Here is an 18807-nt window from a genome sequence, read left to right on the forward strand (position 1 = left end):
TGCTTGCATAACCTTAGGAGTGGGATTTCTTAACTTTGTATTGGGGTACTGTTATGTGTGTCTTCAGACTTGGTTTCCCTTTTGACAAGCCGATACTTTGCAACCAATAAACATGTTCTTTGAGGAATTTCCAAGCATTTGTCAACCAACTTGTATTTATGACAATTGGCGCGTCCTGGAGTCATGTGATTTCCATTTGCAACCTTCCCAGACTGCTTCTAACAAGCAAAATCAATTGGGGAAGCCGGATTCACTTAACAACCATGTGAATCACTTAACTGCAGTAATTTGCTTAACAACTGTGGCAAAAAAGTTCATAAAATCAGGTGTGACTTACTTAGTAACCATCTTGCTTAGCAGTGGAAATTTTGGTTCCAGTTATGGTTGTAAGTCAAGGACCACAAGTATCAGTTGCGGGGAAGCAATACTGTAATCAAGGTACTATCAAGGAAAAAATCCACAACGCTGAAGGGCAAGCTTCTATACATAAAGAAGGAGCAAACCCCACAGTCACTAGCACTGAGGTTACCTAATCAGATAATGAAACATCTGCAAGTAAACAACCAAGCTCAGAGAGCACCAAGTATTCCATAAAATGTGCTTTACACACCCTCCTCTCTTTCACATGGCACACTGCTAGTAACACATAATTACAAAAATCACAGTAATCACTTCCAATATTACTCACACTGTTGGATTCCAGACGCTTTTCTAATTCCTTGCACCAATTTCGATATTGCAAAACCTGACAAACAAAAAATTAGTGTTTATCTTTTTGTGTGCTACGGCACACTTCAAACAGTTTCACATTTGTTATCAATTAACACTTTCTCTATGTTTTCTCTTATAGGTAGCTGCCTACGTACACATATTCACTTATAAGTTCCAGTTTTAGAATAATTTTCAAGCACAGGCTAATAATTTTTAAATGTATCTTTTATATTTATATCCTGATTTTCTTTCAGCAATTTAAAGTAGTATTGCCACTGCCAATTTTATCCTCACACATATTGTATTCTGGGGGAGGTTAAACTGAAAGATAGAATTACCCACAAGTTGCTTAACTGAGTGGGAATTTCAATAAAGTTTTCCTCCATTCTTGCACAGCACCATTATCACCTCAGTTAACTCTTATTTATTTATGCATCTAAGAAGATACATCACCACTTTCTTTTGGGTGTCACTGGTAACAGAAAGGCTTTTTTACCTTTGCCTGTAGCTTTTGAACAAGTATTGCCTGACGGTGTTGTGCTTCTTGTGAACTTTGTAGTTTCTGACGATAGGATGCACGGTTTTCCATCATCTGCTGATGTAATACTGTTATTTGGTCATCTGGCAACAAAAAGTCCCTCTGTATTTTCATGCTCTTTAGTGTTTTCTCTTCTTCCATCTATAAGAACAAAATCTATATGAGCAAGATCGATTCCTCTCCTCTGGCAGCCTTTTCAATAACGAGCACGACTGTTTTGGCATTCTTTAAACAGATAAATAGGTAAGATACACGGGACAGAAACCGGTCTGCTTTGTGCCCAGTACACGAATGAAAAATGACAGGCGTGTACTGGGCACAGAAACAGAAAAAAAAAATAGGTATTTACAAAAACTAACTTCTCTAAATTTCTAAACTCATCCGTAGATTTCACAGCGAGAACAAACCCAACATTCGGCTCTACTCGTATAAATTCTTATGACCTTGGGGACCGTAAGACTTTTATTTCCAGGCTCGCTAATGCCACTGAGCGTGGATCTCAGGTAAAGTCCGGAACAGCCCTCCCACCCAGAAGTCAGGATGCAGTTGCCTTTCTGGTCCTCCTCACCTGTGAAGCAGCGAGCAGGTAAGGCGAAGGGAGGGAGGGAGGGGGAAAAAGCAGTAGGCCCGAAACTGCAAATCAGCTGTGCAGTAACTTTCCGAGCTTGCTTGCAGGAGCGAGATACATATAGCCAGAAGCGACTTGTGGGAAATAGAGTTCACTTCAAGGCGGTTTGTAATTAAAGCTGCCCTTGAAAAACGACATTACCCATGAGCCCTTGAGCTCCGCTTCTGTACTTCTCCGCTGCCTCCTATTGGTTCAAAGGGAAGATGACACTGATGCAGAACAGCGGGAAGATGAACGTGTTTGTTTTTAAAAAAAGCCTACCTCTTTCTAATTGGTCAACATAGCACGTATTTTAAAATTGCTAGTATATCTTCTGGTAAGATGATATATTCTGTGAAGACCAAAAGGTAGAAAGGAAAAGATTTTATTTCCAGTCTTCCTATTCCTGTTATTTTTCTACTCATTAGATTTGCTTCTCTTCCTGATGCACTTTCTCCCCCACCCCCCTTTGACTTGTGTTGTCGTCCCCCATGTCATTTAAGTGCTTTCTAACGGTGGCGTTGAAGAAGACTCTTGGGAGTCGCTTAGACTGTAAGGAGAACCCAGTAGCCTTGCTTTTTAGCTAATTCCAAGGAAGCAAGATATCTTTGATGCATAATCTGGAGAGTAAATTAATTAAAATCCACTTGCAGAAATGGCAACTGAAACCAAGGTACAATGATGAGTTTGAACTTGCTTGGAAAAATGATAAATGTTTGCGTGACAGGGCTGAGATTTTCCTTAAATCACTTCTGCCTCTCTCAATATGCCTAATTTCATTCTCCCTCACTACAGTATGCAAAGAATTTAAAATAACAAGGTTCCTTAATTGTGTTGAATGTTGGAAATCCAAAGCATCAAGGTCTTTTTGAAGGGTTATTATATACTGCTCAAAAAAATAAAGGGAACACAAGATAAGACATCCTACTATTAAATACAGTACATTGTGTTGTTTAAGTGTTCCCTTTATTTTTTGAGCAGTATATATTCAGCGTTTGTTTCACTTTGTATATTAAACCACAAACTAGATAATCATATGTTAGCCAAGGACATTGTTTGAGTCCAGAGTGTATAGTTACATTATTAGTGTGATATGTGGAACCAGAAATTTCAGTCAGTTGAATAAAACTATGATTAAATGCTTCATGTGTGTAGTTACTGTATTTTGCTTTTGATGAACAAAAAGCAATTTCATTTTTTATATTCTAAATCTAAGGCTCTATTAAATAGAAATAATACTGTATTATCGGTAGGTAAAGAAATTAGTTCACTGAACTAATTTAAAGTCAAATATGATTTCAAATAATAAAAGGCTTTTAATAAAAAAGAACAATTCTTATTTATTTCTAACAGAACTGACAACTATATAACGGTAAAGTAGAAATAGTTTCAGGTTCTGCATTCTACAATCTTTGTTCCGAGGTCAATTTGCAAAATCCCTCCCTAGAATTTGTTGCAAAAGAGTGTCTGCAAATCATAACAACCACTGCATCTTTCATCTCAAAACCAACATGTTTTACAGATTTCATCTTTTATAACATCTATAAATTTACTAGCACTACATTCCAGATAAGACACAGAGATAGATGGTAAAGATTTATGTCAATTTACTTCACAGTGTTTTTATATGTATTTGGGGACTTTTTTATCTTTCTTCGGGAATATTCTATTGCCTACTGAGAAATGTTTCTATATGGTAACAGCTATGCACCATACAAATAAGTTCCAAATGCAGAACTCCAGGTATGAGACCCTGCATATAGTTCATATAATTGATAATTTTTTAAAAAATAGTTATATTAAAATATGCTATTTAAAATAGTAATTTTCTAGCCGTATCTGACTATGTTAAGACAATCTAAGTAAAACTTTTGAATTTTTATTTTTATTTTATTACAAAAATTCCTGTACAGATGACATACAGGAATGCAGTGGTAAGTGAATAACAATTCTACAGGTATGAAACGTGACATGCAAGACTAATCCAGATTTATTGTAGCATTTTTAAAGAATAACATGCATCCCCTGCTTTTTTAAAGGTGTGATACATGACCCCACCTATCTTAGGCTCACAACAGAACAGAGGCAGATAAGGTTGGCAAAGAATTACTAACTCGGAATCATCCAGTGAACGTTGTTTTGGAGATTTGAATCTGGTATATGCAACGAAGCATATTAATTCATTAACATAGAAATAATGGCATTACAGTGAAGCAGCACTAATTAAACACTAATCTCGGGATAGACAACTGCTCAGCACTGGCATTTTCTTCAAGCTTCTTCTCATCCCATTACTATCTCTACCATCTCTGATTTTCCACTTGGAATGTATCTTGTTTGGCTAATAACTTTTAACTTGTTAAAATTTGTCACTTAGTTGTTTGACTGATTTCTCCTGGAAATGGTATTGTATAAAAGAGGCATTTGCTCTGTCTTTGCCATTTTGTACCGTGTTTTGGGAATGGGAAATTACGAGAGGAGTTGAAAAAGCCCTCACTCCTATTTTCTTATGAAAATAAAGTAAAGATACTCAGTACTTCTTTGAAGATGGTCACACAACTTTTTTTAAATTTGCAATATTTGGCACATAGACCTCTTTCCTGGAAAATGTATTACCTAAAATTGGGATAATACTTTGGGCCCTGCTTCAAACTTATTTCTCCTTTTCTAAACTGCTGAAATACACAGTAATTTAATTTTGGAAATATTGCCCAATTTTCAATTCGCTGAATCAGCACAAAAACTACATACTGTAGCCCATTAGTGGTTTGAAGGCTAAGATTTCTGTTTGTACAATGGTAATTATACTTATGCTTTCTTATGCCATTAGAGTAATGTATTGCTGTGATGAAAATGAATATTTGACATAAAATGTTTAAACATTTCTGATCAGAGTCATGAACTATTAGTTGCAGGAATAATCTTCCCATCTGCATTTATTTTTCATAAAATACTTGAGGAATCAGTGATAATGTCTTTCTAGAAAGAAGACAATTTTCTGAAGGAAACTGGAGAAATACTTTAATTGCTTTGGATTAATAATTGGTATGTGTGGCAATATTATAATAAATATTCTGGATCACAGATGCTGGAACAAATGGTAGTGATGGTATTAATCATAATAGCTTTGGGCAAGGGGAATATAGGACAAAAAGGTGGAATATAGCACAAAAAAGACCGCCTTCACGGTCTAATTTTCCAATCAACCCGCCTCATATCTTTACATATTAAGGGAAAGGACAGTGACAAATCTAGTAATGTATCTTTTGTATCATCATACTTGCTTCTTGAAAAGAAAATTATATCAGCCATTCTCCAAGCTTTGTTAAGCGCAATTGCAATTATCATTTGGTTCAAACCAAGAAGCATGTTGTTAGGAATTATATCAACCCAGAGCCAGTGAAATTAAATCAATGTTAAATTAAAAATATATTTTAATTATAGAAAGATACACGTTACAAACTCATCCACTTACACGGATCTCCTCATATCTATTTCCCCACCATGATTTGTGACATCTGTGAGTAATATATTCCATATCCATGAATTAACTTAAGAAAGAGGGGGTTGATATGCTAACAAGGACATATTTGTTCCACACAGGTTTCACATCTTAGTCATAGGTTGATGTGTTTACTGTAGTTTTGAAAGAGTGTGTATATTTTACTCAATTAGAACTTGCTGGACATAGAACTAAAACTTTGCTATCAGCTAATTTTGGGGTATGATTCAGCAATTAGAATAGTTTGCAAAAGTTCCGGTTTGGTGTCATGACGAGACAGGTGAAAAAAACCGGAGCTCCGGATTCCTAGCCCGATTTTGCTCTGTCTGGAGAACTCAAGGGATCGGAAAGTTGCCCTGGAGAGGCGACGAAGAATGGAAGCCTTGGGAGCTTGGAGCCAATGGTGGTCAGTCCAAACGAAATAAATATTTTCAAAACCACTATATTAGAAATGCATTATGTGAAAAAATAAAATGTAAACGGTCAACACAGAAATCAGATTGACTATATGCTCTGCAGCCAAAGATGGAGAAGCTCTATACAGTCAGTAAAAACAAGACCAGGAGCTGACTGTGGCTCAGACCATGAGCTTCTCCTTGCAAAGTTTAGGCTCAAACTGAAGAAAGTAGGGAAAAGCACTAGGCCACTCAGGTATGAATTAAATCATATCCCTGTTGAATATACAGTAGAGGTGACAAATAGATTTAAGGAATTAGATCTGATAGACAGAGTGCCTGAAGAACTATGGACAGAGGTTCGTGACATTGTACAACAGGTAGCAACCAAAACCATCCCAAAGAAAAAGAAATGCAAGAAAGCAAAATGGCTGTCTGAGGAAGCTTTGCAAATAGCTGAGGAAAGGAGGGAAGCGAAAGGCAAGGGAGAAAAACATAGATATGCCCAATTGAATGCAGAATTCCAGAGAATAGCTAGAAGAGATAAGAATGCCTTCTTAAATGAACAGTGCAAAGAAATAGAAGAAAACAATAGAATAGGGAGGACCAGAGATCTTTTCAAGAAAATTGGAGAGATGAAGGGAACGTTTAATGCAAAAATGGGCATGATAAAGGACCAAAATGGCAGGGACCTAACAGAGGCAGAAGAGATTAAGAAGAGGTGGCAAAATTACACAGAAGAACTATACAAGAATGAGCTTAACGTCCCTGATAATCACAATGAGGTGGTCACTGACTTCGAGCCAGACATCCTAGAATGTGAAGTGAAGTGGGCCTTAGAAAAGCTGAGCAACAACAAAGCTAGTGGAGGTGACAGTATTCCAGCTGAGCTATTCAAAATCTTAAAAGACAGTGCAGTAAAAGTGCTACACTCAATTTGCCAGCAAATTTGGAAAACTCAACAGTGGCCACAGGATTGGAAAAGATCAGTTTACATTCCAATTCCAAAGAAAGGCAGTGCCAAAGAATGTTCAAACTATCGCACCATTGCACTCATTTCTCATGCTAGTAAAGTCATGCTTAAAATCCTACAAGCTAGACTTCAGCAGTATGTGGATCGAGAACTACCAGAAGTACAGGCAGGATTTCGAAGAGGCAGAGGAACTAGAGATCAAATTGCCAACATACGCTGGATCATGGAGAAAGCTAGGGAGTTCCAGAAAAACATCTACTTCTGCTTCATTGACTATGCTAAAGCCTTTGATTGTGTGGATCATAACAAACTGTGGCAAGTTCTTAAAGAGATGGGAGTACCAGACCATCTTATTTGTCTCTTGAGAAACCTATATGCGGGTCAAGAAGCAACAGTGAGAACTGGACACGGAACCACTGATTGGTTCAAAATTGGGAAAGGAGTCCGGCAAGGCTGTATACTGTCGCCCTGCCTATTTAACTTATATGCAGAGCACATCATGAGAAAGGCAGGGCTAGATGAATCAAAAGTTGGAATTAAGATTGCCGGAAGAAATATCAACAACCTAAGATACGCAGATGATACCACTCTAATGGCAGAAAGTGAAGAAGAACTAAAGAGCCTCTTGTTGCGGGTGAAGAAGGAGGGTGCAAAACTTGGGTTGAAACTTAACATTAAGAAAACCAAGATCATGGCATCTGGCCCTCTCAATTCCTGGCAAATAGATGGGGAAGAAATGGAAGTAGTGACAGATTTTATTTTCCTGGGCTCTAAGATCACTGCAGATGGGGACTGTAGCCAAGAAATTAAAAGACGCTTGCTCCTGGGGAGAAAAGCCATGGCAAATCTAGACAGCACACTAAAAAGCAGAGACATCACCCTGTCAACAAAAGTGCGTATAGTCAAGGCTATGGTCTTCCCAGTTGCAATGTATGGCAGTGAAAGTTGGACCATAAGAAAGGCTGAGCGCCAAAGAATTGAGGCCTTTGAACTATGGTGCTGGAGAAGACTCCTGCGAGTCACTTGGACTGCAAGGCGATCAAACCGGTCAGTCCTAGAGGAGATCAATCCTGACTGCTCTTTAGAAGGCCAGATCCTGAAGCTAAAACTCAAATACTTTGGCCACCTAATGAGAAGGAAGGACTCACTGGAGAAGAGCCTAATGCTGGGAAAGATCGAGGGCAATAGAAGAAGGGGACGACAGAGAATGAGGTGGCTAGATGGAGTCACTGAAGCAGTAGGCATGAGCTTAAATGGACTCCAGAAGATGGTAGAGGACAGGAAGGCCTGGAGGAACGTTGTCCATAGGGTTGCGATGGGTCGGACATGACTTCGCAGCTAACAACAACAACAACAATACTTGAAAATTCCAGGATGGCTTTCAACAATGGAAGCATTTGTACATCCAAATTTAATGAGTTTTGAGAAAATACAGACATATAAAGATATTCTAAATTCTGAAGGGAATTTAAAATCTAAACAAGAGATGGAAAATCAGGGTATTGATCTATCATGGTGGGCATATTTACAAATGCAAGTGAGATATGATAAAGATGTTAAATTGTACGGATTTTATAAAGAACAGATCTTGTTTGATCAGATATTATTAACCTTTGATGAGAAATTAAGAAAATATATAACTTTTTATTGAATTTGAAAATGGAAAATGAACAAGTAAAAGAAACAATGATAACCATGGGCAAAGAACTTTGGATATAATATAAAATTTTTGAAATCTTTAATTCCCTTGTGGGCAAAACTTGTGGGAAAGAAATTATAAATTGACAATGTCAACCTCTTACAAAGAAAACCTATATAAAATGTTTCATAGATGGCACCTGCCACCAGCAAGATTAGCAAAAATGTTTAAAAATATGTCAGATAAATGTTGGAAATATAAACACAAGTCAGGTAATTATCACTATGATGGACATGTGTTAAAGCAAAGAGATATTGGACAAAATACATAGAAAAGATGTTGGGAAAACATGTAGATATTAAACTTGAACTTTTTTATTAGGTATAATGCCAGAAAAGATTGATAAACAAAGTATATACTTGATTTAACATAACAGCAGCAAGAATCGCACAATATTGGAAAAATGAAGAAATACCACCAGAGGAAGAAATAATTAAAAAATACTAGATTGTGCAGAAATGGACACTTACTTTGAGGTTGACAGAAATAGAAGAAACATAATACTATCAAACTTGGGACTTATTTTATCAATGGCTGGAGAAAAGAATAAGGGATTTGGAATTAAATCTGTATTAGTGAATGATAAACTCAGATAACACGTTTGTTGAACAAGCACTACTGAATTGTATGAAAAAACCAATAAAAACTTTTTAAAAAAAAATATTTGCAAAAGTACAAGAAGTTCTTTATATCATCCTCACGCATTCAAGTTACATAACAGAATCACCCAAGAAGCTCAATTTTTTACATGTTTAATTAAGCATTCATGATGCTCTTTTTTATGCAAAATATAGTTAATGACGTGAAGCTTGCATATTTCTACACTCTAAAAAAAGTCCAAGCTGACCCATTAACCAAGGTGACTCATTATCAGAATTACGGAGATATAGATTGGTAAAGAATTTTATTTTAAAAAACTGATCAGAATTTAGTTATTAAATGTTGAATAACTGAGATTATTTGGTGCTTTATCTTCATATGGCTCCTAATTCCTGCAGGGGACACTGCTGCTTTAACATTGGATGTTCAGGGGCTTTACAAAGAGAAGTTAAATAATAAATCCTAAAATGCAATATAAGAAAATATTTTCTTCTCAGACATCAAGTAGGACTGTTCATAATTTCTTATTTTCTTTGTCAGTTGTTCATAATGTTTAAAAATTCTTTTTATGCAATAGGCTTTGCTATCACATTTGTTTTTTAATTCTTTCAGTCAGTCACCTGCTAATAAACCAGAGATACTATGTTTAGAACTGCATACAATACATATGTAATTAAAGCATACTACAAATGTATTTTTACCTGTTTTTGTAAAAGAATCATATGACTATCTTAGGTGATGTTGTTTGGTTCTAAATTTTAATTCCATTTAAATGAAGAGTTCACTTAAGGCTAATAATACAGAACATGTTACCACTTTTAGGTCCATATTCTATACACTTTTAGTCCTACTGAGTTGTTTAACATAAAGCTGAGTATGACTCATAAAGCAAAGAAGACTTTTTAAAAGAAATATATCACACTTAAATTAGTTTAGACAGCATGACATCAGAGAGTAATTAAATAGGTTTTTGTTGGAATTCCACTTCCAATTCCTGAGTTCAAGTTTGTAAAAGATTTCTAAGCACCTGCAGGTTTCTGTGTGTGAAATATTTTCACTGGAAGGGATTCAAAACTTTTTAAAAAACTTTTAACACAGAGGCAGCATTACGCCATTCTTCCTTCTTGGAAAAAAACATTCCTCTCAGATTTAAACAAGAGTCCTTCAAGTTTTTAGTCATTTTTAAAGAAGAAAGGGGGTTGGTTAACTTTCTCTTTTTAGGAATAAACTGCTGGCAGAAATCAGGAGACAGCAAATTGAACATATTAGCATTTCCACTATGGGACTGGATACAGATATTACACAAATTGATTTGAAATGCTGTATATTGAAAATAAAGCTCTTTTTCCTTTTTCCTTTTAATCTATTTTATTTTTTATGCCAAACCAGAGGAACCTTTTTCAATTTTTTATTTGGTGGCATTCAAAGGAAGACCAGAGGATGAAAATCCTGTACTTTCCTTCTATATTGCTTTGGCACTTCAGTTGGTTTTATCTGGTTTTCATTTCCTTAATATTGAATCCTGCTGAAGCAAATCAAGGTAACCTAGGGTTGAAATTAGGATTGTCTAAAGTAGATGGAAAAGAGAGGCACCCGTTGCCAAGGACAGGCACTTTTGGAACAGGGAGCCATGAATATAATGCTGGCAATTCCAAGTCTAGAACAAGAAGCAATACTGCTCAAGCTGGAAGTCTCTTGGCAAAGACTGACAATTCAAAGAAGACTCTATCTAAAGCAAGGAATACAGAAAAACATGACGGACTTACTTCAAATAGACAACCAAGAATAAGGACAGTGACTCCAAAGGCTCAGAATTTTGGCCCTAAAGCTCCAGTGAAAAAATCTGGCACAGGAAATTCAGATAGTTCCTACAAAACCAAAACAATCAAAGAACCTATTACCCAAAGGGAATCTAAAGAGGCATTCAGACCTCCTGCTGTCATACCACATGAATATATGCTTGCCTTATATCAAGCTCTTTCTGATGCAGAACGGAAAGATATAAATGGAAGTCTAAAACTGGAGATGGGACTTGCCAATACAATTACAAGCTTCCTAGACAAGGGACAAGGTAAGAAAATCCATCTATTTGCAGAAGGACAGGAAACCTTGCTAATCACAGCTGTTTTCATCCTAAATGGATACTTTTAAGAGCATTTCTAGTGTCAGATTTTGATATTTGTATTAAGGTAAATACTAATTTTCAGAATGTATTGTGACATGTTTCTCTTTTCTGCATAAAACATTGTCATCACTTTATAACACAATACTATATATATGATAGAATAAGAGCTGAATAATCTGTTCCTGTTGTCTCTTTCTATTTCAGAAAAAAACAGATTAGCAAAGAGGGACTGTCTGGTTATTTCTAATTCCTTAGAATGAAACTAATTCAGATATAGGTTTAATTCAAATTCAATATTACAAAATAAGCAGGAGGCAATATTTCTGTAATAAAAAGACTATATGATCAAAGGAGGTTGTCTACATTTTTTTAGCTCCTCATAGGCCCCACAGCAATCTGTGAATTTTCTTTTAATTCCCATGTTGGTAATTGATTTTTCTTCTACAAGTACTCTTGAAATGAGTAGTGTGTACAACTCAGGACTGTAACTCATGATAGAGAAACATATCTATTATCTGTAAATATAGTCAAAAGAGAAAGAGTTTTGTCTGAATGAAATTCCAAGTTGAATGTTTAAATCCAATATATGTCATTGTTCATTAAGCTTAAACTTCTTTTCCTGGCAAGTGTCTTTGAAGGAAAACAGTTACTAAAAATATCATTCACAAGCATATGCTCTGTGCTTTCTATCTTAAAATATAACCACTAGATAGTCACATATGTTTATATGCTTCCCATATTGTATTACTACAACAAAAAGAATATCATAGGCACAAAGGTTTAATCTGAAGTTCAGGTTCAAATGTATTTTATTGGAATTTAAGTTCTAATTAGGTTACATGTAGCGTCTAAAACAGTTTTCTCCTCTGAAATGTTGAAGAATTGGCCCAATATATCTCCATGTGATATTAACTTCTAACAGTCCCATAAAGCCATTTTATTAATCCCAAACTCATTATGCACATGTGCTGGGAGAAACTAAACAGTAGTACACATTTCTATTAAGGAATATTTGAACTTCTCTCTGTTTTTCTCTTTAGATGATCAAGCTCCAATTAAAAAGCAAAAATACATTTTTGACATCAGCGCACTAGAGAAAGATGGTTTACTAGGGGCAGAATTGCGGATTTTAAGAAAAAAAGCTGATATCTGGAAGCCTTATTCTCCTGAGAAAACTTGTCAAGTGAAGCTATCCAGTTGCTCTGCAAGCAGGCAAACATCCATTGTCTTGGAGTCTCGAACAGTCAACATCATAGATACAGCAAAATGGGAAGTGTTTGACATTTGGAAAGTGTTTAGGAACTTTAAAAACTTTAATAACTTGTGTTTTGAACTGGAGGCTTTTGAAAAGGAGAGGCCTGTTGATTTAAGGATTGTGGGATTTAATAGAACAGGAAGGCAAGTCAATGAAAAGGCTCTTTTTTTAGTATTTGGTAGAACAAAGAAAAGAGACTTGTTTTTCAATGAAATAAAAGCCAGATCTGGTCAAGACGACAAAACTGTTTATGAGTACCTATTCAGTCAAAGAAGAAAGAGAAGGGCTCCTCTAGCAACTCAACAAGGAAAACGACCAAACAAAAATTTGAAGGCAAAGTGTAGCAGAAAACTACTCCATGTGAATTTTAAGGATATGGGTTGGGATGACTGGATAATAGCTCCTCTTGAATATGAAGCATATCATTGTGAAGGACTTTGTGAATTTCCTCTTCGATCTCATCTAGAACCCACCAATCATGCAGTTATCCAAACATTAATGAACTCGATGGATCCAGAATCAACACCTCCCACTTGTTGTGTTCCAACAAGGCTGAGCCCTATTAGCATTTTGTTTACTGATTCAGCTAATAATGTAGTTTATAAACAATATGAAGATATGGTGGTAGAGTCATGTGGCTGTAGATAGCAGCACAAATGCAGTTATCTTCTTTATTTTTAAATAAAAGACAAATAAAGTATGAGCCTATAGATGATCAGCATAATAAAATCATCCAAAGCCTTCTATATTGACAATAGTGACATTTTAATGTTGGCAAGCTTTTTTTTATTACAACTTCCACGAGGATTCTATCTTCCTTTATTACAAGTTGTAATAAGGAATTATTATTTTTTAAAGCAGCAACTGTAGCGGCCTGGTGTCACATGTTTAAATTATTCCTATTTATACTAGTTATATCTACAATATTACAAGGGCCACATCTAGAGACACTTGCTACTGTCAATAGAGCACACAGATATTTGTGGGATGTATGACCTCAAACCATCACATTAAATCATAAGTCAGGTTGCTACCACCAGGACAGTAGTTGCCACACTGTACTTTGAGGTCAGGTATGAGTCATGTATGTTTCTAAATAGAATAGATTAATAAAACAAACAACATGAAAAATGGACTGCAGTGCCATCCTGTAATTTGTCATGTTTTAATATTTGTTACTCCCTAAATCAGTGCTGGCCCAATACATTTTGCTGCCTGATGTACAGTACGAAATAATGCAACCACACTTTAAAAGTGTGCGCTGCATCATTTAGACTTCAGTTTTTGCCTTGATTTATCTCCCCTGAAGCAGGTTTCTTTACTGGAAGGTAGTAGCCAATCTTCTTTAACCACTCAAATACACTTCAGTGGCACAAACATTTTTATCTGATAAATATTTTTGACCCAAATAGCAAATAGTGTTACAATGGGCCTTTTTATTTTCTTACACATTTTTAAGCTCAATAATATTAAACTATTGCACAACTGATCTTCCATGCCCATTATTGTCCAATATATTTATCTTGTATTTGCTTGGGGGAAAAAACTTACTTCTTTAATTCTGTTATAACAGTATCTAATAGTTTTAAGAAATATTTCATATATTTAGAACTGTATATTTGCAAGAATTATTTAATAGAATGCTGACTTGGTTTTAAACTGTACATATTATATGTGGAATTAGAGAATTGCAAGCAAATATGTTTATTTCAGTGTATATTATTTCCATGTTATCTTTTTAAAATGTTGATCTTTTTAGTGTGTGAACACTAGTGTTTTATTGTTTTGCTTATAAATCATGCTGCACTCTAATGCTTATAATCTTAAACTGCAGTAAATTATTGGGTGTTAGATATCTAGATGACATAGTTACTATAAATATAATTTTATTAAATCTGTGCTTTGAGTGCCCTCTTTAAAACTAATGGAAGTTAAGAATGCATGGTTTTATTTGCTATCTGAATATTCTCTGAAAAACTGCAAACTATCAAAAACACACATATATACCATGATCAGTACTTTTATTGGGAAATATAAAGTAGTAGTTGAGGCAATCTTATACATTTATACTCTGGACCTAAATACTACTGCCTTTTGACTATATACGCTATGATTATATTCTAAATCTGTTGTGTGCATGAGTCTATTAATTTCCATAGACTTAGGCATTTTTGGCTCGTTCCATGGCTTTTTTCTAGCCATTAATCCCAAAAGAAATGTCATTGTACATTAGTTTTCAAAAATCTCCTGAATTTGTTTGTTTGTATCCAAACTTTTTTATATGTCCATCATACATGATAAAATGACCCTTCAAGTTGTTCACCTTTCCAGCAAAAATTTGAAGTGCCTTTATACATTCTAGACAATTTCTCTAATGACAAATACCAACAATACATCATTTTATAAAAATTCTCTTTAAGGCTACAATATAATGTAAATTTCAATCCTTTCAACTACATATTTTCCCACTGTCCATTTGTATATTGTAGCCAAACCTTTTAGTGCATTTTTACTTGTTCTTCTGTCTCATATTTCAAGTTTATACATTGTAGCAGTAACATGTTCATCATTTCTACATAATTGTTTCAAACAAAACCTGCATTGTTCAAAACCATAGAAACTTTTATCCACTTTAAACCTTTCTGTTAATTGTATATAAGAAAACCATTGACAAGTATATCCTTCTGTTGTCAAAACCTCTTAATTTTATTTTACAATCCTCTTCAGAAATTTCTAATACATCAAGATAACCATTTATGTTTTACTATTTATCATTTATAAAACACTTCATGTGCTAAGAACCACAAAGGTATTTTCAGGCACAACCTAGGCTTATATTTATTTCATAGATTAAGAATAGCCCACCAGACATAAAATCTATATTAACCTTGCTTTAATACAGTGGCCCCCAACCAGACATAAAATCTATATTACCCTTAATATAGTGGTCCCCAAAGAGACCAATTTTGTAGAAGATAATTTTTCCACGGGCTGGGGGTAGGGATGGTTTTTGTTTCGCTCACTCACCGTGAACCCATGAGGGGTGGTTTCCATTTCCTCGCTCGCCTACCACTCACCTCCAGTGGCCTGGAGGTTGGGGATCCCAGCTTTAATATACCATAGATGTCCTTACCATCCAAATTTTAGATCATGTGCTTCTAATTCCAATGGCCTTCTATTTCTCAGCAACATCCACTTTTCATCCAAGCTAAACAACAAGCAGTGAAGTGTAATGTACTGAAATCTGATAGAACTAATCTTCTTCTTTGCTTGTTTGCAGGCAATAGTATATTTTTTAGTTTTTTAAATTAGACATCCTAGTTTGCACAGAGCAGCATGAATTATATGGAACTGACAACCCTGCCAAAGACCAAAGAACTGGTGAATAGACTGGTTCTTTGGAATATTTATTGGTAAGGAGAAAACAGAAGATCCACTACATATGCTTCAGATAACTTCCTTGCAAGGAGACTGTAGGATAGCAGTTTTCCATGGGTTTGGGTGCTGGAAGACAAAGGAATTAGCCATCATGCTTGCAATCTCAGTGGAGCCTTTCAAAGGACATTAAGTTTGCAACCTCACTTTCTAATCACTTTTGGAAATTGCTTATTAACTATCATAAAGCTATTAGAATTACAGATCTAAAAAGTCTATGAGTGAGTTTAGCTTCAAAATGAATAAGTGAAAAAGTAATTTATTGATTTTCTAGTTTTACACTTAAATATTTGAAAAGCAACATGGCAGCTGGGTTGGTCAATAATTCAATAACATACAAATATCTTTAGTACAGATCTCAAACTATTACATTAAATGTTTCCTGTCTTTTCTCCTTAGTATTTACTGTCTCATATTTAAATTAATACAATTCTTATGTCAAATAAATAAAAAATAACTTTCTTACATTTATCAATAATTTTTGGTTTATACGTACATATCTAGTTGTTTTAACATTCAGTCTTTTTAAACAATCTTCTGGTTAGTTTTTCCCATTTTTTAACTTCCCATTAATGTTTAAATTTAACATTTGATATTATAATTTTCAAATTTTAACTAACCCCAATTCCCTTTATCACAATTCATCACAAGATCTAATGTTCAGGATACACGTCTTATCTATTTGAATTCTCACCATCTACAACAACTAATTAATACAATATAATATTCTTATTTTCTAGTAATTTCCAAATATCTTAAATTTACTAACACAATTTTCTCTTATTTCAAAATGTAATACTTCCTCTTTTTCTCTTTATATCTACTATCTCATATTTAAGCTAATAATTTTTATTATTACCGCTAAGTAAAAACATATTTGTTACATTCAGCAATAGGTTTTTAGCTTATATATATCTTAATTACCTTTACATTTGACCTTTATAAGCAAATCAATGTTCAAATTTAACTGTTAATATTTATACTTCTAAGTTTTAAATAACCAGTTTTCTTTATCTCAACTCATAACAATATCTAATATACAAAGTACATATCTATTTGAGTATTCTATTTTAATTCTCATGAGTAAGTAAAAACCCCAATTTTCTTCAGTCTTATACTAGCTTTCTTTGCCAAATTGTCTTCCATTTCCATGCTTTTGAGTCATCAAACAAATCTCCCTGTATTGTTATATATATTGTTTGACATAGAAAAAAACCATCCGGTCGCCATTTTTTGAGAGGATTAACAAATAGTCTATTTTTCCATCTCGATGTAGTTGTCCTGAACTGTTTATCTTCTCTTTAGTCTGTTTTTCTTCTTGATCTTCATGTTCCTTCTGATTTATGTAGAAAGTCTTTTCCTTTTTTCATATTATCAGTCCCTTTTCTGGGTTTTCCACTGACTGTGTTTGTTGATCAGTTGAATCTTCTGTCATAATATTTAATTGTTCCACTTTTTCTGTTATATTCTGTGTAGTTGAATTTTATTTGTAATCAAAGCTTGAGTTTGTGTATCTGGGCTGACCTTGTTCTTTTCTGTAACCTCTTATTTCATCAGTGGCAATAAGAATAGCTTGATGAATTCCTTTCAGCATAGAGAGAATCTGTTCCTGATCTTCATCCATATTTTCCTAGTAGTGTATTAGGCTAAAAGCTTTACAATCAGAGAATGGAAAAAAAAATCACTTATATGGAACTCACTGAAAAAATCACTGAATATGGAACTCAGCTCAGCTTCTCATAGCTGTTATCTCAAGGTAAATGAATGTTATATATTGTCTGAGCTACTGGCCAAGTCTCTTTTAAGCAATAACAAGTTGAAGTATCAGGTTTAGCCACAAGATGTCATCCCTACCATTTAAAGTTTTCTTTTAAATCCAAAGTTTTTTTAAATAATCTTTTCAGTTTTGCTTCTTTTTTATAAATAAAAACCCAAATCTTCAGTAAGAGTAGAAAATCTTTTAGTCCACAAACTTTGAAAAACAAAATTCCAATTTGGATCAAGTTATTCTTTCAATGTTAAAAACTCCCCTGGAAAGTCAGTCACCGCTGTTTCTAGAGAGAGAGATAAAATCTCCCTTCCCTCTCCACAGGAGGGAAACTACTTTAAGCAGCTTATGAAGGTAAAAAAGATAGTTAGGGAGGTAGATCTCACCCAGTCTCATCCATGCTGCTTTATAAATTGCCTGCCTCCTTTATAAATGTGACTTCGGCTGTCTGCAGCCTAGGGACGAGCAATATTGCTATAGCCGGTCTTTTGTCCGCTGGTTTGGAGGGCTGACCTGGAACCAGCTGAAGGGCTACTACCCTTCCACGGGGACCCCCTCCTTGCTGGTCACCTCTACAGGGCGACTTTTGACCCTTTCCAGGGTCCCCCAGAGAAGCAAAACTAGATGCGGAAGACGGAGCTCGACTTCCAGACCTCCATGGCGGCTGCGTCGGCAAAACGGAACTCCATGATGTCAGATTCTACTGTATGGATAAATTATCTCAAAAAATGTTAATAAGGGAATGACAGATGTGGAGCAAATTTTGTCTGATAGGATAGAGAAAGTACCAAAAGTGAAACTACAAATGACAATCCAAGACAAGGATTTGGAAAAAAGATATACAAAAGTAACTGATTGAAGCTTTAAAAATTAAAGAGGACACACAAACAAAGGGAATGACCTGGGGAAAAATTATGGGATCAACCAAAGAATCAACCCTTGAAGAATTCTGTATGCTAGTGTAAGGAATTAAAGAGAATAAAATCGTATGATAATATTTGAATGAACTAAAGATCAAGACTTTTAGAAGTAAAAGGAATATAAAGTTAATCAATGTTAAACTAAGACTTTTTTTCAAGGTTTTTGCAATCCTTTACAGACTTTTTGCTGACACCAGGATTGAAAAGTTGATGTCTTAATGGATTTGCTTGTAGAGAAGGGATGTGATATGGAATGAAGATTTACTAATTTTGTGTATA

The 18807-nt window shown here is 34.9% G+C and overlaps 2 protein-coding genes across 2 annotated transcripts in view; one reads left to right on the plus strand and one right to left on the minus strand.

The window, feature by feature from the left end:
* The window catches only part of CEP250 (centrosomal protein 250), a 39587-nt gene extending 38157 nt beyond the window's left edge, over positions 1-1430 (minus strand). The window contains exons 1-2 of the mRNA XM_083359836.1: positions 1208-1430; positions 689-745 (exon numbers count right to left, since the gene is read on the minus strand). Coding sequence (XP_083215962.1) covers positions 689-745; positions 1208-1390 — 240 coding nt within the window. The 5' untranslated portion in view covers positions 1391-1430. The remainder of the gene's footprint in view (positions 1-688; positions 746-1207) is intronic.
* Positions 1431-10228: 8798 nt separating this feature from the next.
* On the plus strand, positions 10229-14311 carry GDF5 (growth differentiation factor 5). The gene is made up of 2 exons (XM_083358582.1): positions 10229-11096; positions 12191-14311. Exons 1-2 carry the CDS (start codon positions 10403-10405, stop codon positions 13051-13053), a joined length of 1557 nt encoding a protein of 518 aa, XP_083214708.1. The 5' UTR covers positions 10229-10402; the 3' UTR covers positions 13054-14311.
* The last annotated feature ends 4496 nt before the right edge of the window (positions 14312-18807 follow it).

Source organism: Vipera ursinii, assembly GCF_947247035.1.
Source record: "Vipera ursinii genome assembly, chromosome: 3".
Taxonomy (NCBI): Eukaryota; Metazoa; Chordata; class Lepidosauria; order Squamata; family Viperidae; genus Vipera; species Vipera ursinii.